Raw genomic sequence first — 27145 nt, 5'->3', positions numbered from 1 at the left:
TTTTTAATAAAATAAGCATGCACGTTTTTGGAATTCATCTTGTCATATTCGCTCTCTTCTTATATCATCACTCGATTTTCCATTTCACTTCTCGCATGTTAACAAACTTAGGAGGAGGATGACGAAATAAAATAACTGAATTTGCTGACTTATGCTTTAATTAGTAAGACCTAACTGATGATGTAAGGCATTGTTTCACCTTCCCAAACACTGGAGATATAAGGAGATAATCCGTAGTTGACCCCTTTGAGCCTGAAGTTGGTGTTATTTCTATTTATAAAAAAACCCTTAATCTTAACCAGGGGCGAGGTAGTTTTTCAATTAATTTGATGATGCATCATAATGCAAGAGACTTAGTCCATCTAATCACTCCAATAAGAGGCTTAATCACATAATTTTCCTCGTGCACATGAAGGAAACAATGGGAGGATAAACAAACAGTTGACGTGGCAGTTACAACCTTCTCAAATCAAAAGTAAAATCTCACAAGAGCTGTTCCAAAAAAAAAGAGCCCGCTAAGTAAATATGAATGAATGAAGAAAAATTGAAAAGATACTTAGGCAAAAGTTAGGGCATCCTGATGGACCACAAATTCAAAAGAAATAGTCCATGCAAAAGTAAGGGATTAAAAGAAAAAAATGGAACAAGCTTGTGAGAAAAAGTGATTGTCACCTCAAAAACTTCATCCGTGCTTCGACCATTGTATCTACCTCGGTCATCATAGCTACCAAAATTCTCTTGCCAACTGAATGGACCCATTGAGTTAATTGAATTTAGGAATGGAGGACATCAAAGGAGATTGGGTGGGTTAAAATCAAATTTTTGAGCCTTATAATCCTTTTTTTTGAAGACCGTGAACCAGACCACGTTATAACCCTCAAAAGACCTAATTGAAGCTAGGTTAACTATGAAAGCATACTCAGCAAAATTGTTGTTAAACTGACTCCTCATGTTTATGAATCATTGCTAATCATTTTCTTTCTATCATGTTCCTTGTAACATTATCCGATTTCAAAAAAACTTGCATGTGAGTTGCATTAAAATTACTTCTCAAAAGAAACAATTTCACTCACAAATCAATACTTAGCATTGAGGAAATTTCAACAAGGGTCTGGTTAAAAGGTGAATCATTTCAAGACACTCCTAACAAGGGGCAAATCACCTAGGGGTCCTGCTAATCAAGAGTACATCCTTATAATCAAGGGGCAGATTATCCGAAAATCTTGTTGATTGAGGCCAAAATGTTTCTAAGGATAGATCAAACCTTCAAAGTGCCAATCAATCAAGGGCACACTTTTCAACATCAAGTATTGAGGGCAGTCTGGGTCAACGATTTAATCTGGGACATGCATTTCAAGGATTCAAATACTGGGGCAACATGTGTTTATCACCCCATGGATGAAGAAGAGTCCTCGCTCACAGTCTGATGCAGCCAAAATACAAGGCTCAAATAAAAAGAGATGTAAAAAAAAAAATGCTCGCTAAGTCGAAAACCCGAAAGGGCAACTTAGGCAATAGAGAGCGTCCCGGTGGACCGAAAACCTGAAAAGGCGGTCCAGGCAAAAATTAGGGGCACGAAAAAAGGAAATATTCTCCCGGTGGACTGAAAACTCGAAAGAGCGGTCCAGGCAAAAGTTAGGGATGTTTTAAAAAAAAAAAGGGCAAAATGAGTTACAATAGGGGCAATTCCTCTCAATGTTTTCAAGCTGCTCAACTAAACTTGGTCGTGCATCAAAAATCATTGAGTTCAACATGAGTGTCGGGGAATCATGCTAGCAAAAAAAAAAAAAAAAAAACCTTCTCAACCCATTCATTCCCCACCATTGGGAAACTTTTCAAAACATTCAAACCATAACCATGCATCAAATCATGCATCATACTGCATCCATTATTTTTTATGAGTCTTGCATCAATCGTGCTTAAATTTCTCTAGCATAAAACAATGCATCAAATTGCATCCATTAGGGCATATCTTAACATGTCGTTCACACATCTAGCATCATACTTGTATTTCAAGACTTCCAAAATTTCCAATAAAAGTGGAACCACTTTCAAACTAGAAGCCCAATCTTCATTGGCAAACCATAATCTCAATCTTCATTGGCGAATCAAAGCCCAATATCAATAAATATCCACAAAGCCCAATCTTCATTGGCAAACCTGAAGCCTAATCTTCATTGGCTACCAATCTTCATTGGTAATTCAAAGCCCAGTCTTCGCTGGCAATTCTTAAAACCAATCTTCGTTGGTAATCAGAATCCAGTCTTCGCTGGCATTTTCCAAAACTAATCTTCATTGGTAATCCAAAGTCCAGTCTTCGCTGGCAAATCCTAAAACCAATCTTCGTTGGTAATCTAAAGCCCAGTCTTTGCTGACAATTCTTAAAACCAATCTTTGTTTGTAATCAAAGTCCACTCTTCGCTGGCATTTTCCAGAACCAATCTTCGTTGGTGATCAAAAGTCCATTCTTCTTTGGCATTTTCCAAAACCAAAAGTCCGATCTTATGCGGCAAACAAATTAAGTTTGATCTTATACAGCAAATCAAAAGTCCGATCATATATGGCAAACCAGAGTCCTACCCAATTTGATGTTTAAGAGTTCCATCCTTATTTGGCGTTTCCAGAGTCCTACCTAATTCGAGAGTTGCGGAATCCTACCCCATGTCGAATTTTAGAGTTCTACCCTATTTAGCATTTTCAGAGTCCCATCCTTATTCGGTTCTTCCAGAGTCCCACACTATTTGGTTTTTTGGAGTCCCATTCATATTTGATATTTTCGGAGTCCCACACTATTTGGTTTTTTTGGAGTCCCATCGATATTTGAAAATTTTCGGAGGCCCGCACTATTTGGTTTTTTCGGAGTCCCATCCATATTTGAAATTTTCGGAGTCCCATCTTTATTCTCGGACTCCTACCTTATTTAGTAACTTAGAGTCCTATCCTCGTTTGGCTAGCAATTTAGAGTCACATCCTCACTGACAGTTTAGAGTCCCAGTTTGGTTGGCAATTTAGAGTCTCGTCATCACTGTCATTTTAGAGTCCCATCATCGTTGGTAATTATGAGTCACATCGTCGCTGACAACTTAGAGTATCACCTTCGTTGGCATTTAGAGACCCGTCTTCATTCACTTTCCCGGACAAAATTCGGGGTCTTCTTGTATTTAACTATCTTTTATCACCATAATGCGATTAAAGATATTTAAATAGGGGCAGCTGTCATACCCCAAAATTTGACCTCATGTTTAGTGTTATATTATGTCTGATATATTTTTGTTTCAAATATGTATGTTAACCCATTTGGTAGTAAAAAGAGTTCTCAAGACCTTGCAAGTGCAAGGTCAAGGGTTTGAAACCTGTTGGTGCAATTTTGTTTGTTTTTATTTTTTGGTATTATTATTGTTGTTATTTGATGTTACGAATTAAAAAAGGAAAGGGAGTAGCACAGCGCTGCAGTCCGCGTATGAATTACACCGGAAAGGAAAATCCAAATTTCCTTCATCATGTACATTGAAACACATTAAAAAGGGGATGATATTGAATCAAGCAAAAAGAGAAATTTCTCATTCACTCATAAAATCAAATTGAAGAGCCATAATCTCATTCCTTGAGTGATTGGTTAGAGTTATAATTGTTCATTTGCTTATAAATAGCAATCATTCAACACAAAAGAGAGGAGATTTTACACGCAAAAGAAGCAATTCACAGAGAACCAAAAATACACAAAAAAGAACAATAATAACAACAGCAATTAGCAGTGGCTGCGTGTTCTTCTTCCTCACCCTTTGTAACCATCATTAACAACCATTTCCAAAACCATCATTTTTTTCATCCATCACAACCAAAACAAAACAAACAAAAAAGAAATAGAACAGAGAGATGCAGAATAAGAAGATGAATTGATCGAAGAAGAAGAGTGAAAGAGCAAATCCAGTCACCGCCGATCCCAAACGGCACTGCCGAATACCACCTCTGCCGCAAAACAAAGCACAACCGGAATCCCGCATAGCTGCCGCCGTCGCACACAACCGCTGCCGGTTCTCTCTCTCGGTTACGCTCCTTCTCTCTCGCCGGTTATTCTCTCTATCTCTCACGCGTATCTCTTTTCATTCTTTTTACTCTGTTTCTTTTATCAATTGTTGTTATTATTATTATTATTATTATTATTATTATTATTATTATTATTATTATTATTGTTGTTGTTGTTTTATCATATCTGTTGGATTGTTTTAGCGGCATGAGTTTCTAAACATGTGATTCACACCCTTAAATACGCCAATAACAACAAAAGACAATTAAAAAATACTATAATAATAAGTATCATTTTATGAGATCATTTCGAAGTAAAACATTTTTTTAATAAAATAAAATTGGATTGAAGATGGGACCGGCGGATGTACATCCGCTCATCTCTCAAATGATCGAACGCTGGCCATGCGCCTTGCCTATCGGTTGTTTGTCTTCCACAACTTAAAATCGATCTCAACTTATCAAACTTCACTCTTTTCGCGTTCATACACGCTCAATTTTATTTTATTTTTTTCCTCAAAAGGGTACCATCTCCCAGGCACGAGTCTTTCCTTTTTTTTTAGTCAAACAAAGTTTTTTGCCAAAGCGCATTAAAAAGTTTTCATAAATAAAATCAACCAACACACAAGCATTTTCTACCAGAACTACGGGGCTTTGAGTTTCCCATCGCACCAGGGAATACGTAGGAGCAGGATTCAACATCTTGTCGAGCCCATTAATAAAAAACTATTTTTTTCCCCTCTTGTAAATAAATCCTACAATTAATAAAAAGCAAGCAAATAAATTAAAACACTCTTTTAACCCTAAAATTAACGAGAAGGTTCCCGTTGAGTACAACGGATGTGAGGGGTGCTAATACCTTCCCCTCACATAATCGACTCCCGAACTCGGAAATGGTTGCGACGACCATCTTCCCATTCTTTCAAAGGTTTTATCGATATTTTCCTTTTCCTTCGGGAATAAATAAAGTTCGGTGGCGACTTTACTGTTTAAGCGAGCGTTTTACGCCCGCACATTTTTCCACCCGCTTCAGCGAGCTTCAACGAACTATTCGCTGAGCGAAGGCTTAGCGAGCCTACGCGAACCTCACCCGGAAGTCACCTGCTCATGGCGAGCATTTGCGAGCTTCAGCGAACCTGTTCGCTACAGCGAACTCCTGGTCGCTTAGCGAACCACACCAGAACAGAATATCTGTTCTTGAGTTATCTAAGGCGGTTTAACCTCAAATCAACTCAAAAATTCATTCAAACATGTTATAAATTCATATAAACAGCCATTCCAAACATATATGGTATCAAGAAACATTAATCATCCCTTCCAAACATCCAAATACCTCTAACAATCAAAATCATGGCAATTACTTGAGTTTTAAGCAACTTTCATAAACTTAACAAAAATGATCCCAACACATACATATTTATCATGGAATCAAACTAGTGATTAACACATACAAAGTGATGATGAAGAACATCACACTCACATACAAAAGCTTATCAAAAGTCTAAAAGAAATTGAGTGGGAGAGTTCGGGAACGGAGACATAGACAATCTCCCCCCTCCTTGTCACTCAAGAATCATGAGTTCTAATCTCTTACCTTAAGCAAAGATGATGATCCAAGCCTTCTCTTGCTCAAGCTTTCTCTTAGCCAAAACCCTAGCCCTTGCTCTATCTTGCTTCTACTCACTCAAACTCAAAGAAATGAATTGTGTAACTATTCATATGTTTGACTTGCTACTTATACTACTTCTCATTTCATGAACCAAGCCCAAATGGCTTAGGCCCATGCCTCTCACGCCCCTTTAAGCCCAAAACAAGGTTCTCGCGCCTAATAACTTACGATCGGCTAAATAATTATTCGTCGCTCACTAAAATAATAAAAGCCAATTAATAAATAAAATAACATTTAATAAAATATACGAATACGAAAAATGGGTCGTTACAATGACCGTTATCCTAACTCTATCAAATATCCATAAAGATGTTAGAGCATTAGTAAACTCAAAAGACATAACCAGAATTTCATAATGCTTGTAGCATATGTAAAGAGTTTTCTTTAAAATAAGACCCCTCTTAACCTTCAACTAGTGATGCCTAGACCGCAAATATATCTTAGACAAAAACACTTAGCTCCTTAATGTTGATCAACTGACTCGTTAATTCAGAGTAACCTATATTTATTCGTTACTACCGTCTTACTCGAATCTCTATACCACACCTAATCACATGGGTTCATCTCTTTTCTTTTCAACAATACCAATGCTTTCGAAGGAAAGGAATTTGGCCGAGTAAAGCTCTTATTTGAGAAAACCTTGTAGTTGTTTCCTTAAAATCTAAAATTCGGCTAGGCCATTCTACGAAGAGGTACAAATGTGAGTTGAAGGTTAGAACCAAGGCTATAGAGAATTCAATATCCCTATCAGGTGGCAATCTAAGAAGTTCTTCAGGAAACTCACACGCTTTTGGAACTATGTATAGTTTTTTTTTTTTTTAATGCTGGAGTCTCGCTGTCTTGGCTTGTTTAGGGGATTTTAGAATTAAGAAGAAACAGTTTAGTTTTAATTAGTAATTACTAATTAGTAATTATATTGTGCTGTACACATTTGATACAAGCAGATATTTGATTTTCAAGTTATGCATTTTTCTTGTGTTCAAAATTTCAGTTTCTGTCAAATTTCACCATGTTTCATCTTTATATGTGATTTTATAATGATTCATCCTTACGAGAATTCTTTGGTAAATTTCTTGACTTATGTAGTCTATGACTATGTACTGGGCATGAGTAAGTTGCAACTGGTTTCAAGATCAGACTTATATTTTAGTTGGTTTTCTATAAGCAAAATGGCTATAGCCTATAGCGGCAATTATATTCATCCCTCACAATCTCTCACTAGCATAGTTAAACTCAACCAATGTTATGATAGTTTCTCTAGCAACTCCAACGCTGCTTTTTTTTTTTTTTCCAGCACAAGTTGAGTAACATGGCAACAATATGTAAAATGGATCTCACTACCTTGTTATAATAGACTTGGGTGAAATGATGGAAGAACGACCAATTCATGACTAGATAATAGTTGTATCGCAACTGCCAAGGACAATCCCTCTTGTTATGTACTACTCGACCACATTGAAAGCACATTTTACCATCTTTGAAAATTTTCAGATTTAAATCAACCACCGTAGAATCAAATTTACTCTAAGGAAATTGAAATTCTGGTACACAGTAGACAAGTGTTGTACACGATGTGCTGACACTTGTCGCAACACTTGTCTTAGCAGTAAGAACAATAAAACAGAGCATTAAAAACATATACTGAAAAGCATAAACGACACACATAATTGTTAACCCAGTTCAGCCTAACAGCCTAATCTGGGGGATACCAATCCAGGAGGAAATTCACTATCAGCAGTATTAATTCGGAGTTAAACTTCCCTGTTTACAACTCCTCACTTAATCCCTACCCAATGACACTTCTACCTAGGAACTCCTAGATATGAGACCCCGTCTCACTCCCCTCAACCTTACAACCAGTAAGGATTTCAATAACAACATAATGGAGACACTCTCCTTGACAAAGATGAAGACACACTTCAATAACATCACCACCTAGCCAACGACTAAGTTCACAATTTGGAGTTGCTTAAAAGCTTCCTCCAAGACAATACTCAACTCATTACCTACAGGTTTCTGAGTGAGGACATAGTGACCATCTCACAACCCGAGTGGTTCACTTTACACCAACTCTCCTAGAGAGTGGCTTAAAGACACGAAACCCTTAAAAGACTACATCTTTAATATTCTATTTTTGCTTCAAGTTTCGGTAAATAATAAGGGTTAGCAGCACCCTTTAAATAGCAGAGCCTCGTGGGCTTTTCATAATGCTTCAGCTCCAATAAATCTTCTAGATGCAAAATATATATTTTTACCAAATCTTTATTTGCATCAAATATTCCTCCCATAAATATATTTGTTGTAAATATATTTTAAAATTAAATCTTCTAATCTTCTGGAAGCACAAAGATTTATTTGAAATAAATCTTTTATATTTTTGCAGCAATCTTCACAAGATATATTTTTGAAACAAATATTATATTTTCTAAAAATATAATTCCTTTAGAAAATAGAACTAGGGTTCAGCTGCCTTCTGAAACACATTGATCACGTGCGCCTTGTTGTATAAGAAACCACGAAATAATTCTTCAATCAAATCTTCGAAAGATTGAGTAGAAAATAAAAACGCTAGCTGGCGCGCGCAGAACAGAGTCAGGTGTTGTTCCAAAGTGTAACAACATTTGTCACAACACTTGGGGTCAGCACATTTGTCTCAACACTTGGGGTCAGCACATTTGTCTCAACACTTGGCTAAAATATGTTTTCGCAAAATGTAGCCAATATACAAAAACCCAACAATCTCCCCCTTTGGCAAATTTTGGCTAAAACAATATTAGACCAGTATATGGAGAGATACAGTATTACCTTTCCTTCGATTCAACATGATCACACAACTAGGAAAGAAAGTAACACATAGTAAGACTACTTCCAAGAGAGGTAAGTAGCATCAGAGGCATGCAATAGCAGGAATAAACACATATAGCCTCACAGAGCAGATAGAGAGAAATAAACTCTCATAGTGGATTCAAAGATAGGAGAAATAAACTCCTATAATCAGAGTACATCCATTCAACAAAAGATCACCAGGGAAAAATAAATTCCCACAAACATAGAACTAGGAAAAATAAATTCCCAGCCACCAGAGAATAAAGCCAAGATGTCTCAGCATCTGTCATCACACTTGTCACTTATTCATACTACCACTCCCCCTGAATTTATGCATGACAGAGCACAAGCATACAATGTAATCAACCATAGGAACTACAACATCCTTGTAATAGCAGAAGCATTCAATCAGAGTGATTAACGCTTAATAGTTGTTGTAGACACACATGTGTGCATTCATAAATAAGCATGTACAAGTTACCCATATTTCTATGAATGTAACTAACTAAGTCACCCATATTGCTATGAATGTGACCTAAATCACCCATATTTCTATGACTGTGATCCTAAGCATAAAAGTCATCCATATTTCTATGATTATGACTAAGCACGATGAATCATCCATATTTCTATGACTATGATTATGATCATGCCCTATGCTACAAATTTAAATGCTTTTTGGAATTCTTGCAACACATCACACAGAGCTGAAGGTAACATTTACTCCACTCAGACATAGGCCTAGAAGATTAACACATCGCAGAAAGAACCGCAACAACATACACACCAGATGTCAGCACATCTGTCCACACATCACGCAGATACCAGATGTCAGCACATCTGTCCACACAGATAGATACCAGATGTCACAGATCACTACTCCCCCTTTTTAGCCACAAATTCTGACAAATAAAGTCAGTGTGCATTAAACAAAAGAATAGAGGCAAAGAGGTACCATAGCAGTATCAGAAGTGCAAGTTACATAACAGAGAGAATTAAACTCTCACAAAACAACCACATAGGGAGAAATAAACTCCCACATACTGAGAAAAATAAATTCTCACACATCAGATCAGGATGTCTAGACATCAGACATGACATCACACATCAGGAGCATAACACTCCCACAACCATCAAGCACACTATCAGAGCATAAGCTAGCAAAACACATTATCAAGCTAGCTACACACTACTACTCCTCCTGAATAGCATTTCTCCCCCTCAACACATGCATATATAACTCACACTCCCCCTCAATACGAGCATAGAAGCATAAGAACATCAATACGAGCATAGAAGCATAAGAACACCAACTTCACCAAATGTAAGAACACCAGTCCACACATTTGTCCACACACACACTACTCCTCCTTTTTAGTCATAATTTTGACAAACATCATACATATCAGAACACAGAGTAGCAAAAACAGAAATATCCAGAGTGCAGATATTCCAGACCATAGGCACATACAGGTGCTAGAAATCCATGGCCTAGCCCACAAAAGATACGGAGAACAAAAGTAGTGGAAAGAGAACATGCGCGCTTTCATCCACAATACCATGACCAAACTCCATAGTTAACACTCATAAAATAGACATTTTCCCCTTGTTTCCACAACATGACAAGAGCATGAGAAAACATTGTTCTTGGAACCAACATGTACCAACCGGCAGAGAAAACAATGTTAGGAACATGTGGTCCGACAAAAGAAATCTATAGTCAGAAGTCAAAGACACTCCTTTTTTTTTTTTTTTTGGCTTTGGAGTGCTTCTGATCTTTCAATCTCAAAGAGTTGTCTCATAATACTCTTAGAGATTACACCCATAAAGGTTATTGGTAGCTTCACCATAAACGTTGTAGCTTGCTTCATAGTTAAAAACATACTCACAAAAAATCCAGCTTCTCATAACATTATCTCCTTCAAAACACAAATTTCTATTTCTAGACATTTTCTTCAAAATGAAACATTCTCTAAGAGGACAGAAGAGATGTCAACTCTCTTCCTGTCAAGTGTCAATGATGCCCAGAACATCATCCTCAATATTTGGCTCATAGTCAACCACATTCTAGCATTTTGGTGACAGATGTTGTACACAATGTTGGAACACTTGAGATAACACGATGTTGAGACAGATGTTACAACATCTCGTACCAGAACAGACAAGTTATTCAACACAGATGAGTATTATTCAGTGTCAATCTCAAGAGACATATACCAAAAGCATCTTCAACAATAGATATATTGTCATCATATAAGAACATCAAACTAGAGGTTTCAGAAACAGGTCTGAAACAATCACTTACCATAGTAGTAATCACCTTTGATCATCACATATCTGAGCATTATCGCATTTGATCATAACACATCTGAACATATATAATACTTCTCAGCAAAATGCACATCCAAACAATCGTACCATGCTAGTTCTCTTTTAGTCACACTTTGAGCAACAACTTTGGTCAAGTGGAAGATCATCAAGATTAGTTTCTTCTACCACATTCAAAACCTTAATACTCCAAACCACCATTAGTTGATCTTCAACCTTATTAGATTGAGGACTCTCAGAACCATATCAGCATAAGTTTGGGGGATTGCAGAACAGGTTTCAACAACACTAACTGGTTGGTCCAGGATGTTTCAACATCCGATATGACATTAGACTTATGTTAGGTTCCTTTGGGGGACTCAACCACAACTTTAGTGAGGGATGACAAGGTGTCAGAACCAACAACCTTGGAAGATGACACATGCACGATTTCAACAATAGTGTCATCAACAACAGCAACATTCATACCAGATTGAAAGTTTCAGAGGTACATCTGACAGATGTTCCAACACTACCCACAACATTTGAACTGACATAACCTTTAACATGAGTAACAACATTTGATTCGACATAAGGGGTTTTGATAGGTTCAAGATACAAACATGTCATAGTATGAGATTTATTGACAACAAAAGGATCACCATTCCTACCATCACTTTTGAGATTCATCTTTTCGTCTTTGTTCTCTATTAGCCAAGATGTAGCATTTACTCCCAAAGACATAGAAATAATTAACATTTGGTTTTCTCCCCTTCCAAAGCTCAGAGAGGGTAGATGAGAACTCATGACTAATTCCTTCAGAGGAGCAGAAGTTAGAGAATTTAGCATTTTCAAATTCCTTCCGATGGTCACTTCTGATCCTGACAATTACACCCTCATTCTCTCTTTGGAGGCGTTGACAAAGGTCTTTTGAAGACATTAAAATAAAATTTACCCAAGTAAATCTGGAGGAATCATCAACAACTACAAAGACATACTTCTTTCGACCAAGGTTGTCAACTTGGATAGGTCTCATCAAATCAGCAATCATCTATTTTCTGGTCATGAACCCAGAACTTTTCGTGCCAGATGTTGCAACATTATGTGAGACATTTGTCCCTTCAACTAGTCTATAGTGCAATGTGAGAGGAGATTCCCTCTTACAGATAACATCAGAGCTGATCAAAATACTAGGATGCTGATCAAGAATAGTACTACAAAGCACATTGGAAATGTTGTTGGCATCTTCACTTAGCATGCTTAGTAGTTTGAAAAATATAAGAGTCAAAATCCCATTTGGTCTTGGTACCAACAGTGTAGATAAAGTTACTCAAGCCTATAGCACTGTCAGAAAACTCTACCTCAGCTTCAGGTTCTTCACTCCTGCCCAAAAACTTATTAATCACATCAGGTGAAAATTCAACACATCTACCCATGTCAAAAACCTTCATGAATTCTTTGCTCAAAGGATCATCACAGTCTTCAGTTTCCTGAGAGCTCTACTAGACTCAATCAAGTCAGTTATCATTTGCTGCCTAGTGAGAGCACCTGCTTTTGCTGGACAGATGTACCAACACCTGCTGCAACATTTGTCCCTGCAAGCATCCTTTGCTCAATATTCAGCTTTCCTTTTCTTTTACAAGGGACATCAGTGTCCACAAGAATATTTGGATGTTGGTCAAGAACAATACCACACAGTAAAGTAGGAAATGCTATGGGTAGAGCAAAAGATTTAGCATGTTCCAAAGTGGCATAAAAGACATAAGCACCATAATCAAAACTGGCCTTAGTTCCAACAACATAAATGAACCTAGCCAATTCTTTGGCTATATTACTGGAATGAGTGATAGGAACCCGATTAACAACAACAATCTTATTCAGAACTGCATATAAAGGAGATAGTTGAGATGCAGAAAGTTTCATTTGACAAGGCCATTGCTTCAGCCTATTCCTAGTGATTGTTCTACAAATATTATCTGTGACTTCCAGCTCAGCTACTTCCTCATTACTTCTTCCCAAAAATTTGTTGATTATAGAGGGTGAGAAGTGAACACACCTTCCTCTCACAAAAACCTGCCTATACTCAGGGTTTTTTAGGATCATCACAATTGTCACCAACATTCACTACAAATCCCCTTACCAGCTTATCAAAACAGTCACCTAGATCAGACACTGTTCTCATCAGACCTTCATTCCTTTCACACTTCTTCTGAATGTGTCACCAAATGTAGCTACACTTGTCTCCCTTTCAAAGTCTGATTTACTAGAAGGGGGTTCTTTCTTTTCAGACTCTTTTTCTTCTCCCAGTAACAGATACATTATTACTCTTTGTCCTTGGTGGACCGTAAAAAGGTTTCTTCCCAACAAATCTTGTCACCTTTCATGATTTAGATTTCTGGACAAGTGTATTGACAGTTGTCACATTTTTACCAGCCCTACTTCTGATTCTTCCTACAACATTAGCATTAGGTGTCTTATCTAGTGACTTGTTACCAGCCACTATATCATTCACAATGACAACATCAGGATCATCACCCACACTTTTGTCAACAGAAGGTTCTTTATCAGCAAACAAAGACCTAATACTCTCATCAGATTTATAGTTCACAACACAGTGATCAGCAGAATTATTACCAGTCATAATTACTTTTGTAGTATTCTCTTTCTCAATAGTATTCATCTGGTAAGAAATATCTGAAACATTATGATCTATTATAGTTTCAGGTGCTGCAGATGTATCAAAATATGTGGCAGTTGCAAGTGCCACAAATGTACCTACACTTGGTACAACATTTGTCTCAGGGATAGTTTCCTTGAGAGTTTCACCAACACAATCACTTGTGGCCTTAGTGGAAGCACCAAAGTCACAATTAACAACAGCAGGGGGACACAAGAGGATCAACCATCAATAGTTAATTAACCTTCAATGCCAGAACATCCACACATGTTTGAACAACACTCTAACCCTTTTACTTAACAAGGACACATCTTGATCACTGTCCTTGCAGAACCACACTCTGTATCATGACCTTTTGAATAGGCAAGATGTCATGCTTAATAAGTGTGAAGTCACTCACAAACTCCAAAACTTCTTAGTTTGCTTAAAAGCTTGACTAAGATTCTGATTATCAGCCCTTTTCTCGAGTGACTTGCAGTAGATAACCAAAGACAATTATCAGACCTCAGTATCTGACAATATTTTGCTGCCCTTACATCCACTACTAGTGGAATCAATAGTCATGCATTGCTAGAGCATACTATTAAAGAAAGATCAGAACCTCCACATTCTGATTCACATAGGCAGATAAGCTTCTTCTGACCATACAACTTGAGCACTCCTATGCATAATTCCAAGCACCTTACATGCCCAACTGTCATCCAACACGATTCTGCATAATCTGCAGGTCAGATGTACCAACATCTGGGAGCACATCAGTCCCCTTCTCAGGTACCATAATAATAGATCCTTTATCAAGCTTACACAGGAAAAGCAAAACACACATCTGCACTACCACTTACTTGGATCAGAAATAAACTCACCCAAGAAGTCAACCATAAGTTTCTAGTGTCAAAATAAATCCAACAAGATTCTGCATACTGCTGGTCAGATGTAGCAACATCTGGGACGACATCAGTCCCCTTCTCAAGGAACACACCAAGAGATCCTTTATCAAAGCCACTGGAAGTTGGCTTTTAGGGTTAGAAGCAAAAATAAATTGCTCACAACTTCGTTCAGATCTCTCTTCAACAAACTCATATATGAGTGCCTTTATGAGTGGACTTGAGATCACCCTCAAGTATCGTTGGCATCTCCAACAAGTTAGTTGAACCTCACTAGAGGAGAACAGAGTGTAGCACACTCAAAACCACCAGGAGTTTTCCCATCATATATGTATGCAGCGGAATTCAAACCAGAAAACTCCTCAACAAACTTCAGGCACACCATAATGACCTTTGCACAAACTCCACACTTCAGGTGCAACAGGTTAACATAGGTTTGAAAATAAATCAAACCATACAGAAGCTCAAACATCAAAGCTATACATCGTGCCATGAATAGTCCATCCTCCACTTCTAGGGACCATTCAAACAAATATGAACTTCTTCAAGTCCAAACAACTTTTCAGTATTCCTTACTTGTTCATAACCAGAAAGTATCTTCCCTAGGATCTCACCCAGATACAGAACAGGATGCCTGCTCTGATACCAATTGAAATTCTGGTACACAGTAGACAAGTGTTGTACACGATGTGCTGACACTTGTCGCAACACTTGTCTTAGCAGTAAGAACAATAAAACAGAGCATTAAAAACATATACTGAAAAGCATAAACGACACACATAATTGTTAACCCAGTTCAGCCTAACAGCCTAATCTGGGGGATACCAATCCAGGAGGAAATTCACTATCAGCAGTATTAATTCGGAGCTAAACTTCCCTGTTTACAACTCCTCACTTAATCCCTACCCAATGACACTTCTACCTAGGAACTCCTAGATATGAGACCCCGTCTCACTCCCCTCAACCTTACAACCAGTAAGGATTTCAATAACAACATAATGGAGACACTCTCCTTGACAAAGATGAAGACACACTTCAATAACATCACCACCTAGCCAACGACTAAGTTCACAATTTGGAGTTGCTTAAAAGCTTCCTCCAAGACAATACTCAACTCATTACCTACAGGTTTCTGAGTGAGGACATAGTGACCATCTCACAACCCGAGTGGTTCACTTTACACCAACTCTCCTAGAGAGTGGCTTAAAGACACGAAACCCTTAAAAGACTACATCTTTAATATTCTATTTTTGCTTCAAGTTTCGGTAAATAATAAGGGTTAGCAGCACCCTTTAAATAGCAGAGCCTCGTGGGCTTTTCATAATGCTTCAGCTCCAATAAATCTTCTAGATGCAAAATATATATTTTTACCAAATCTTTATTTGCATCAAATATTCCTCCCATAAATATATTTGTTGTAAATATATTTTAAAATTAAATCTTCTAATCTTCTGGAAGCACAAAGATTTATTTGAAATAAATCTTTTATATTTTTGCAGCAATCTTCACAAGATATATTTTTGAAACAAATATTATATTTTCTAAAAATATAATTCCTTTAGAAAATAGAACTAGGGTTCAGCTGCCTTCTGAAACACATTGATCACGTGCGCCTTGTTGTATAAGAAACCACGAAATAATTCTTCAATCAAATCTTCGAAAGATTGAGTAGAAAATAAAAACGCTAGCTGGCGCGCGCAGAACAGAGTCAGGTGTTGTTCCAAAGTGTAACAACATTTGTCACAACACTTGGGGTCAGCACATTTGTCTCAACACTTGGGGTCAGCACATTTGTCTCAACACTTGGCTAAAATATGTTTTCGCAAAATGTAGCCAATATACAAAAACCCAACAGAAATGTTACTTATCTTTATGTCCTAGGATCTAATCTACGATTCTGCACTGTTCCCCAAAAGTTCGTCTACCAGAACTATCGCTCTTACGATACTGATATTTGTTGTTCCTAATCACCAAATATAACTTCACCACCACGATAAGAATAATATATGATCATTCAACTCATTCCTTGCAAAAATCTTGTCTATTACTTCACTTACCTTTTGTTGTTGCTTAATAGTAAGTGTCAATCTTGAAACCTCAGTAAAATAGTACAATTAAACCAACCACAAATCTAAATAAATATTCTCTTAATCGTTTAATGAACCCATGGACACACATCCTTCTTAAAGTAGGGTGAGGAGTGTGGCTTGAAAGCTATGTAAAAAATGGACATTGTACTCTGTAACTAACATGTTTTCAATATGTTTCGATCGCTCATAATTGTAAGCTAATCTATCTCTAACAGTTTCTAGAAGAAAACGAGCCACATACAATTGAGAAATCTCACTCCATGCGAACGAAGGTGATCCCTATTGTTTCATTGTGTAAGTGTATTAAACTAGTTATATATCAGACCATCTACCTTAAATGATGTCAACTTCACCGCCCTTAAATCTAAGCATCCTAATGCCTTTTATAATCTCTTTAGACAGTCAATGAATTTTAGTGGATCCCCACGCACACTAGACTTGGAAAAAGTAAAGGTTTAAGTTTCATGAATTTCCCTATATCGACATTAATCTCTCTAGATGGGGTTATTGCCTAGTACTCACCTTGACTAACTACTTGTGACCCATCAAGATTTATTTGTCTTAGAATATCTTGCTACTTCTCAACAACAATCACAACAAGTTGTTGCAATACCTATATCAATCTTTGTCTTCCTCTGGGAACCTCAACACTAACTACTACTGCAACCAAGCCACGTTCGTCGACAACGAGTACGACTGAATCACGACCTCTTTGACTAGGGTTTTAAGGTTGGAAAGTAAACGTATAAGGAACAAACTTCGCTTCTAGTGGTGATCCTAGTGTTGGGTGATATACTCACTAAACGAAAGGAAATTTACCGAATATTAGACAAGACGACAAACAGAGTGAGACAAATCAAATACCAAAAGAGAGATGATAGGATTGGACAACAAGTGAGATAGAGACTACCATAGAGTACTAATAGCTTCTTGCAAGTAAATAGTGCCGCGGTTCACAATTTACTAGCAAAAATCTATTATCACTCTACATCTGCAGTTATTTGGACCTACAATCGAGCTCTGATACCAACTTTGTCACGACCCAACTCCAATCGTGACCGGCGCACGAACTAATACTAGTCCGGCAAGCCTAATGACCGAATTTAACAAACAATAAATATAATATTTCCAAATCAAAATAAATTCTGTTTGCAGCATATACATCATTAAGTCAGAAGTTTCAAAATATACATGTTTAAATTTATACATTTCAACACAAAAGATTCCTAGACTCAAAATAGCTGCAGATATTCGATCAACTCAAAATATACATATACAAAGTAACATTTCATCAAGGAAGCCTACCAAAAGAATGATACCGACGACTCTCAATATCTGCTAGAAACCCCTACTCAGCTGACTTTGAATCTGAAAAAAAAAAAAAAAAAAAAAAAAAAGAAGATGAAGGGGTAAGTCACAAGGACTTAGTGAGAGATAACAACCACTACCAACTAGATGGGAATCACACAAGGCACGAGCATTTGATTTTTAGAAAGCTTGTAACAATTCTTGTAAAGTAGTAATTATGTAATATAAATAATACTCGATTCAAATCATTATAGAGTTTGAAATTGAAATAAGAAAAATATAGAAATCCAATCAAATAAAAAGAAATCATTACGAGAGAATCGAGAGACGGCTCCATCTCGTTGATAGCCCTTTCCTCCTAAGAGCGGCCTTTCACTTAGGGGCGGCTCCATCTAACGGATAGCCCTTTTCTCCTCGATTACGAAAACACATCCTCATCTTTAATTAGGGAGTCTACAGCTCGTTGATAGCCAATTCGTTATGAGAGAATCGAGAGACGGCTCCATCTCGTTGATAGCCCTTTCCTCCTAACAGTGGCCTTTCACTTAGGGGCGGCTCCATCTAACGGATAGCCCTTTTCTACTCGATATTATATAACTAGGTGCACCTAGGCCGTCATCATTATAACCGCAATTCTTAAAATACATCTCTTAAAACCATGTTTCACACATTTCTAAAACTTTTGGAAATACATAAAAATCCAAATGAAATTGAAAATATTCCAACCATAAGTAAAGTCAATTCCAATAGAAGAATATTAACATTTTCCGAAAAAAAATATCACAAAACTGTATTGCTCTGTATCTCAAAACTCATGTCATAGTATATGCACCCAACCCTCAATTTCAAATCATTTGCTCAATGAATCATGGATAAATCCAAAGAGTATAGTTAAATTTGATGACATCGAAATTATATAATAATGACGAGAAAAATGTTCAAAGGGTGTGTTCCCCAATTTTTATAAATACTTTAACATAGAAAATAAGTAACATAAAATTAATAATAGTAGTTAAAATAAGTAGTAATGATCATCATCAACTCACAACTATGAAGACCGGCTAGTTTTTCTCTCTAACGACTCCCGGAGTAGCAGATAAAGCATCAACTGTCGAATCTGAACATAAGAAAATGTTTATCAAGATTTCAAAGGTCATTCTAGAGTTTTACTAAACATATGTAACCATAAAATCCTCCAATATCTACTCTAATCTCTAACATTAATTTCTAAACCAAACTACATATACCCAAAGATAAATTGTTGAGTTATAAGTGATATATTTACCTCAAAAGTCCCAATAAGTAACTTTCAAAGAGTGGGTACTCATCTCCTCTCTTAGAGCACTAACCCTAATCCCAAAATTATACCCAATACTATTTGTAGAAGTATGAGGAACTTATAATAGAGGTTTGTTAGTTTTCTTTTGAGTGCATGGCTGACATTTGTGTTTGAAAGAAGAAGATGAATAGCAATTGGGGAAATGGAAGAACCGTGAAACAGGGGAGGAAGTAGAGAAAGTGAAAGAAGAAACTAGAATGTGAGAGAATTGGTGGGTGGGGTTGGGTTCGGTGGTTATATTTGGTTTTTGTCCCGTTTTTATTTTTTTATTTAGAAAAAATGAAACGGTGCGTTTCACCGATCTTAATCCTTTTTGCAAGATTTAGACACTTGGAATCCACATAACATTGTATTTCCTTCAAAAGAATCATTTCCAAATGTATCAAACTGTTGGCCTTTAGGTATCATACCCTTGAGATGGTTTTGTGAAAGGTTCAAGAATGAGAGAAAATTCAGCTTTGTGAGAGCCATGGGAATCTCACCCTTCAACTGGTTCCTTGATAGGTCCAACCACTCCAAATTTCTCAAATAACTCAATGACTGTGGAATGGTACCTGTGATTCCATTGTTTGAAAGGTTAAGGCCTATTAGAAATTTTAAATCTCCAATGAGTTGTGGAACTTCTCCTTCAAACATGTTATTTGATAAATCAATAGTTGTGAAAATATTCAATATCTTTGTGAGCTCCACATAAAAACCTTTCATTATGACCACCACAGAATCTTCATAGTAATAGGACGTATGGATGTATTGCGAACCAATATGGCTGTTGTTGACATTCATCATTCCTTCAAAGTTCTTAATACATGATGTTGGCAACAGACCACTAAAATTGTTGTTAGAGACATCAAAAATTCTCAACTTAGAAATGGATGTTTGGTGCTAGAGCATGTGATTGTACCATAAAGTTTATTCGATCTTAAACTCAGTACTTGTAACTCTGGTAGAATTCCTAGCCAATTGGGAAATACATCATCTATTATGTTGTTACCAAGGTCCAAAACTTCAAGTTTTTTGCAATGAGCCAAAGAGTGTGGTAATGGTCCTTCCAATTGATTTCCATTCAACTTTATAGTCTCGAATCGATTTTGTTTGGAAAAGTTTGTAGGGATGCTTCCATAGAGGTTATTCATTTGCAAATCCAATACAGAAAGAGAAGGAAGTGTCCCCAAACATTGTGGGATCATGCCTGTTAATTTGTTGTGTGCCAAATTGAGCACCTCCAGAGATGATGCATTGCAGAATGATGAAGAAATATCTCCTGTGAATTTGTTATTTGAGAGTAAAAAGTATTGAATGCTGTTGCAAATTGCCTTGAAAACGTGAAGAAAAACAACTCAAGTCTGCTGTTTTCCGCCCCGGGCGGAAAACCTGTGTTCCGGGCGGAAATTTGAAGCAGGAAAAGGGGTGCTCACTGTTTTGCCGCCCCAGGCGGAAAACTTGGTGTCTCAGGCGGAAGTTTCCGCCCCAGGCGGAAAAAGCTGTGTTTCAGGCGGAAATCGCTGCAGAGTATTTAAAGGGTCACGTTTTCTGTTTTTCATAACAAGTTTTTAGGGTTTCTGAGGCCAACATACAAACTAGGGTTAGAAGAGTAACATCTTGGGAACACTCTAGGGTTGGGTAATCATTCTATCACCTTGGGAAACACTTTCATTGAAATCTCTTGGTCACGGGAAGAGATTTGGGAAAAGGGTAGAAATAGGATAACTCTATTTTCTTGTAACTCTTTTGAGAATCTCATTGTAATCAAGGAACAAAGTTTGATAGTGGAACGGAGAGCTGCTCTCTCCCCCAGAGTAGGTCACATTGACTGAACTGGGTAAACAATTTATTGTGTCCTTTTCTTTTCTCGCCGTTTATCATTACTTGTGATTATTATTGCCGTTCGCTTATTTTGATTGCTTAATCGTATTTGCTCCACACATCAAGATTATTATTGGTGTGATTTTTATCGAATTCACAACAATTGGCGCCCACCGTGGGGCAAAGGATCAAACGAATTAAGTATCATGGGTTCTAAGTGGGACATCGAGAAGTTCACCGGGAGTAACGACTTTGGGTTGTGGAAGGTGAAGATGAGGGCAATATTAACTCAACAGAAGTGTGATGAGGCGCTTCTAGGAGAGGCACACATGCCTGCTACTTTGACACCAGCAGAAAAGACCGAGATGAATAATAAAGCACTGAGTGCGATTATTTTGTGCCTTGGGGATAAGGTGTTGAGAGAAGTAGCGAAAGAAAAAACAGCTGTGGCTATGTGGACCAAGCTTGATGCGTTGTATATGACGAAGTCTTTGGCACATAAGCAGTGTTTGAAAGAACGGTTATTTTTCTTTCGTATGGTGGAGAATAAGTCGGTAATGGAACAACTATCGGAGTTCAATAAAATTATTGACGATTTGGCGAACATTGATGTGAACCTGGAAGATGAGGACAAAGCGTTTCACCTGTTGTGTGCTTTTCCCAAGTCTCTTGACAATCTCAAGGATGCATTGCTATATGGCAAAGAAGGCACTATCACCTTGGATGAAGTCCAATCGGCCTTGAGAACCAAGGAGTTGACTAAACTCAGAGATATGAAAATTGATGATAGTGGAGAAGGCTTGAATATTGCAAGGGGGAGAAGTGAAAACAAAGGGAGAGGAAAAGGGAAGAAACACAGGTCCAAGTCTAGGGCAAAGGGTGATGGTGGTGGCAAGTTCAAATGTTACCATTGTCATGAACCAGGTCATTTCAAGAAGGACTGTCCCGAGAGAAGGGGTGGTGGTAGTTCGTCAGTTCAAATTGCCGCTAGTGAGGAGGAAGGTTATGAGAGTGCAGGAGCACTAACAGTTACAAGTTGGGAACCTGAGAAAAGCTGGGTCATGGACTCAGGGTGCTCATATCACATTTGTCCAAGAAAGGAGTACTTTGAAACCTTGGAATTTAAAGAAGGTGGAGTTGTCCGTCTCGGTAACAATAAGGCGTGCAAGGTTCAAGGTATGGGTACTATCCGTCTCAAAATGTTTGATGACCGTGATTTCCTTTTGAAGAATGTGAGGTATATTCCCGAACTTAAGAGAAATTTAATTTCCATAAGCATGTTTGATTGGATGAAGTCCAATCGGCCTTGAGAACCAAGGAGTTGACTAAACTCAGAGATATGAAAATTGATGATAGTGGAGAAGGCTTGAATATTGCAAGGGGGAGAAGTGAAAACAAAGGGAGAGGAAAAGGGAAGAAACACAGGTCCAAGTCTAGGGCAAAGGGTGATGGTGGTGGCAAGTTCAAATGTTACCATTGTCATGAACCAGGTCATTTCAAGAAGGACTGTCCCGAGAGAAGGGGTGGTGGTAGTTCGTCAGTTCAAATTGCCGCTAGTGAGGAGGAAGGTTATGAGAGTGCAGGAGCACTAACAGTTACAAGTTGGGAACCTGAGAAAAGCTGGGTCATGGACTCAGGGTGCTCATATCACATTTGTCCAAGAAAGGAGTACTTTGAAACCTTGGAATTTAAAGAAGGTGGAGTTGTCCGTCTCGGTAACAATAAGGCGTGCAAGGTTCAAGGTATGGGTACTATCCGTCTCAAAATGTTTGATGACCGTGATTTCCTTTTGAAGAATGTGAGGTATATTCCCGAACTTAAGAGAAATTTAATTTCCATAAGCATGTTTGATAGTCTAGGGTTTTGTACTAGAATTGAACGTGGGGTAATGAGAATTTCAAATGGTGCATTAGTAATTGCTAAAGGGTCTAAAATTAATGGTCTTTATATTTTAGAAGGTTCCACCGTTATTTCTAATGCATTAGTAACTAGTGTAGAGGCTGCAGATATAACCAAACTATGGCATTTGAGGTTAGGGCATGTCAGTGAGAGGGGTTTAGTTGAACTAGCTAAACAAGGTTTGCTAGGACAAGAAAAATTGAACAAACTAGAATTCTGTGATAACTGCACATTAGGCAAACAACACAAGGTGAAGTTTGGGGTGGGAGTGCATAATTCTAGTAGACCATTTGAGTATGTTCACTCGGACCTTTGGGGTCCAGCGTCTGTTTCCACTCATGGGGGAGGTTCATATTTTCTTACTATGATTGATGATTATTCTAGAAGGGTATGGGTTCACATAATAAAGAACAAAAGTGACACCTTTGAAAAATTTAAGGAATGGCATACCTTAATAGAAAATCAAACAGGAACTAAACTGAAAGTGTTGAGAACTGACAATGGCCTGGAGTTTGTTTCAGAGCAATTTAATGAGTTTTGCAGGAAACTAGGTATAAAGAGGCATAGAACCGTTGCATACACACCGCAGCAGAATGGTCTGGCTGAAAGGATGAACAGGACCCTGCTGGAGCGCGTGAGATGTATGCTGTTGGGAGCTGGATTACCCAAAAGTTTCTGGGGAGAGGCAGTTAACACTGCTGCATATTTGATCAACAGATGTCCATCAACAGGAATTGATCTAAAGACACCTATGGAGGTTTGGAGTGGCAAGCCGGCAGACTACTCTAACTTGAAAGTCTTTGGAGCTTTAGCATTTGCACATGTCAGGCAAGATAAGCTTGATGCTAGAGCTGTGAAGTGTGTCTTCATTGGTTATCCCGAGGGTGTGAAAGGTTACAAGCTGTGGAAGATGGAGCCTGGAGGATCAAAGTTTATCATAAGCAGGGATGTCACTTTTGATGAGACCCGGATGGGGATGAAGTGCAAAGACCTGGAGAAAAGACCAGAAACGGGGGTGGAGAAAATTCAGTTTGAGGTGGAGCCTTCCATTGATGAGAGGGAAAAGGAGGATGAGACTCAAGTACCTGATGAGAGTGGAAGTGATGAAACAACTGTTCCTGACTATCAGCTAGCAAGAGATATGGAGAGGAGAGTTATTCGTCCACCTAATAGACTCGGTTATGCTGACCTTATTTGTTATGCTTTGAATGCAGCTGAAGAAGTGCAAGACTCGGAACCAAAGAACTTCAGGGAAGCATCAGAAAGCATAGATAGTCAAGACTGGCTGAAGGCAATGAATGAGGAAATGCTTTCATTGGAGAAAAACCAGACTTGGAAGCTTGTGCCATTACCTAAAAATAAAAGGGTAGTTGGTAGCAAGTGGGTGTTCAAAAGGAAAGAAGGTATACCAGGGGTCGAAGCACCAAGGTATAAGGCGAGACTTGTAGCAAAGGGTTTTACTCAGGTAGAGGGGATTGATTACAATGAAATCTTCTCACCGGTGGTGAAACATTGTTCTATAAGGGTACTTATGGCTATTGTCAACATGTATGATCTTGAGTTAGAACAGATGGATGTGAAGACCGCATTCTTACATGGAGAGTTAGAAGAAACTATCTACATGCAACAACCTGAAGGTTTTGTGGAAGACAATTCTAAAGTATGTCTGTTGAAGAAATCTTTGTATGGGTTGAAGCAGAGTCCGAGGCAGTGGTATCGTCGGTTTGATGATTTCTTATTGAAGACTGGATTTGTGAGAAGCAACTATGACAGTTGTGTGTACATGATGAAGAGGAATGAGAAAGTCATTCTCTACCTCCTTCTTTATGTAGATGATATTCTTATGGCAAGTTCTGACAAGCATGAGATTCAAAAGCTCAAGGAGAAATTAAATGGTGAATTTGAGATGAAGGATCTTGGAAATGCGAAGAGGATACTTGGTATGGATATCTTGAGAGACCGGAGTAAAAGTGAGTTGTTCTTATCTCAGCATGATTATTTGAAGAAAGTGGTGGAGCGGTTTAGAATGACAGATTCTAAGGTAGTGAATACACCACTTGGTCACCATTCAAAGTTGTCGATAAAACAGTGTCCTCAATCCGAGGATGAGAGAAAGAAGATGGAGAGTACTCCCTATGCAAGTGGGGTTGGAAGCATCATGTATGGCATGGTTTGTAGTAGGCCTGATTTATCATATGCAATAAGTGTGGTAAGTCGGTTTATGGCAAATCCGGGCCAAGTTCATTGGCAAGCTTTGAAGTGGGTTCTGAGGTATTTGAATGGTTCTTTGAAGGGTGGTCTGAAGTACACAAGAACTGATCCAGGAAGAGATGCCTTGGAGGGATATGTGGATGCGGACTATGCAGGTAATATTGACACTAGAAAATCCTTATCGGGTTTTGTGTTTACATTGTTCGGTACAGCGGTAACGTGGAAGGCCAATCAACAATCTGTTGTAGCCTTGTCAACAACTCAAGCAGAATACATAGCTCTTGTTGAAGGGGTCAAGGAAGCCATATGGTTGAAGGGTATGATTGGAGAAATGGGGATTAGTCAAGGGTGTGTGAAGATACATTGTGACAGTCAGAGTGCCATTCATTTGGCAAATCACCAGGTGTATCATGAAAGGACAAAGCACATTGACATCCGGTTGCACTTTGTAAGAGACATGATTGAAACAAAAGAGATCATGGTACAGAAAATTGCATCAGAGGAGAATCCAGCTGACATGTTCACCAAATCGTTACCTAGAGCTAAGTTCAAGCATTGCTTGGACTTAATTAACTTCGTTGAAGAGTAGACGGAGGTTGGAGAGAGCAGCACGGTGGTTGATGGGAAGTTGACATCACCATCGTTTTAAAGGCAAGGTGGAGATTTGTTGCAAATTGCCTTGAAAACGTGAAGAAAAACAACTCAAGTCTGCTGTTTTCCGCCCCGGGCGGAAAACCTGTGTTCCGGGCGGAAATTTGAAGCAGGAAAAGGGGTGCTCACTGTTTTGCCGCCCCAGGCGGAAAACTTGGTGTCTCAGGCGGAAGTTTCCGCCCCAGGCGGAAAAAGCTGTGTTTCAGGCGGAAATCGCTGCAGAGTATTTAAAGGGTCACGTTTTCTGTTTTTCATAACAAGTTTTTAGGGTTTATGAGGCCAACATACAAACTAGGGTTAGAAGAGTAACATCTTGGGAACACTCTAGGGTTGGGTAATCATTCTATCACCTTGGGAAACACTTTCATTGAAATCTCTTGGTCACGGGAAGAGATTTGGGAAAAGGGTAGAAATAGGATAACTCTATTTTCTTGTAACTCTTTTGAGAATCTCATTGTAATCAAGGAACAAAGTTTGATAGTGGAACGGAGAGCTGCTCTCTCCCCCAGAGTAGGTCACATTGACTGAACTGGGTAAACAATTTATTGTGTCCTTTTCTTTTCTCGCCGTTTATCATTACTTGTGATTATTATTGCCGTTCGCTTATTTTGATTGCTTAATCGTATTTGCTCCACACATCAAGATTATTATTGGTGTGATTTTTATCGAATTCACAACAAATGCGATAGGGTGGAACTGGAAGATCTCCTTGCAACTTGTTGAAACTAAGATCAATGTAATAAATGTATTCCGATGAGTTTAAGAGCTTATGAAACCATTTGGGAATTTTCCCATGAATGTTATTATTGGAGAGATCTAATGATTGGAGATTTGGTAGTCGTGCAAGGAACTTAGGAAAACTATTAATATTACTAAAAGATAAATCTAACCATGCAAGGTAAGGTGATGAGATGGATTCAACTTTGCTATCAATGTTGATAGAAAGAAAATTATTGTGTGAAAGATTGAGAGATTGTAGTATGTTAAATATTGAAAATTGGTTAAAATCCACAACACCACTCAAGTTTGTTGATGACAAATCTAAGCCGGCAAGATTCTGGAGTTCAAAAATTGAATTTGGAAAATGACCATGTAGGTTGTTATTAGAGAGACCCAAATAATGCAGAGAATAAGTTGTGAACTCACCAATGAAATCTGTGAGGTGGTTGTTGCTGAGGCGCAACACTAACAACGAAGGCAAATTATAGCACCAATGCGGAATTGTTCCACTTAACATATTAGAACCTAAATCCACATGGCTCAATTTTGAATGTTTTGTGATTTCATTTGGAATTGGACCAACTAGTTTATTAAATGATAAACCTAAATTAGAAAGTTGAGATAGATGAAAAAATGATGATGGAACTTCGCCTGTTAGGTTGTTAAGGGAAAGTTCTAAATATTCCAGTTTCATTAAATATCCATAAACATTTGGGATCTCACCGTTAAGTTTAT

At 38.0% G+C, this 27145-nt stretch overlaps 2 protein-coding genes across 2 annotated transcripts in view; both read right to left on the bottom strand.

Annotated features, from left to right (window-relative positions):
• LOC123920051 (receptor-like protein 6) overlaps positions 1–27145 on the bottom strand; it is a 49930-nt gene that overhangs the window by 21764 nt on the left and 1021 nt on the right. The window contains exons 2-5 of the mRNA XM_045972143.1: positions 26371–27002; positions 19073–20422; positions 18834–18904; positions 17785–17847 (exon numbers count right to left, since the gene is read on the bottom strand). Of these exons, the coding sequence (XP_045828099.1) occupies positions 19984–20422; positions 26371–27002 (1071 nt within the window). The 3' untranslated portion in view covers positions 17785–17847; positions 18834–18904; positions 19073–19983. The remainder of the gene's footprint in view (positions 1–17784; positions 17848–18833; positions 18905–19072; positions 20423–26370; positions 27003–27145) is intronic.
• On the bottom strand, positions 19430–19909 carry LOC123922276 (putative receptor like protein 25). Its single transcript, XM_045975008.1, has one exon. The coding sequence runs from the start codon at positions 19907–19909 to the stop codon at positions 19430–19432; it is 480 nt and encodes a 159-aa protein (XP_045830964.1).

Source organism: Trifolium pratense, linkage group LG4, assembly GCF_020283565.1.
Source record: "Trifolium pratense cultivar HEN17-A07 linkage group LG4, ARS_RC_1.1, whole genome shotgun sequence".
Classification (NCBI taxonomy): Eukaryota; Viridiplantae; Streptophyta; class Magnoliopsida; order Fabales; family Fabaceae; genus Trifolium; species Trifolium pratense.
Note: the sequence above shows the minus strand (reverse complement) of the source record. Positions and strands in the feature narration are given on the sequence as shown.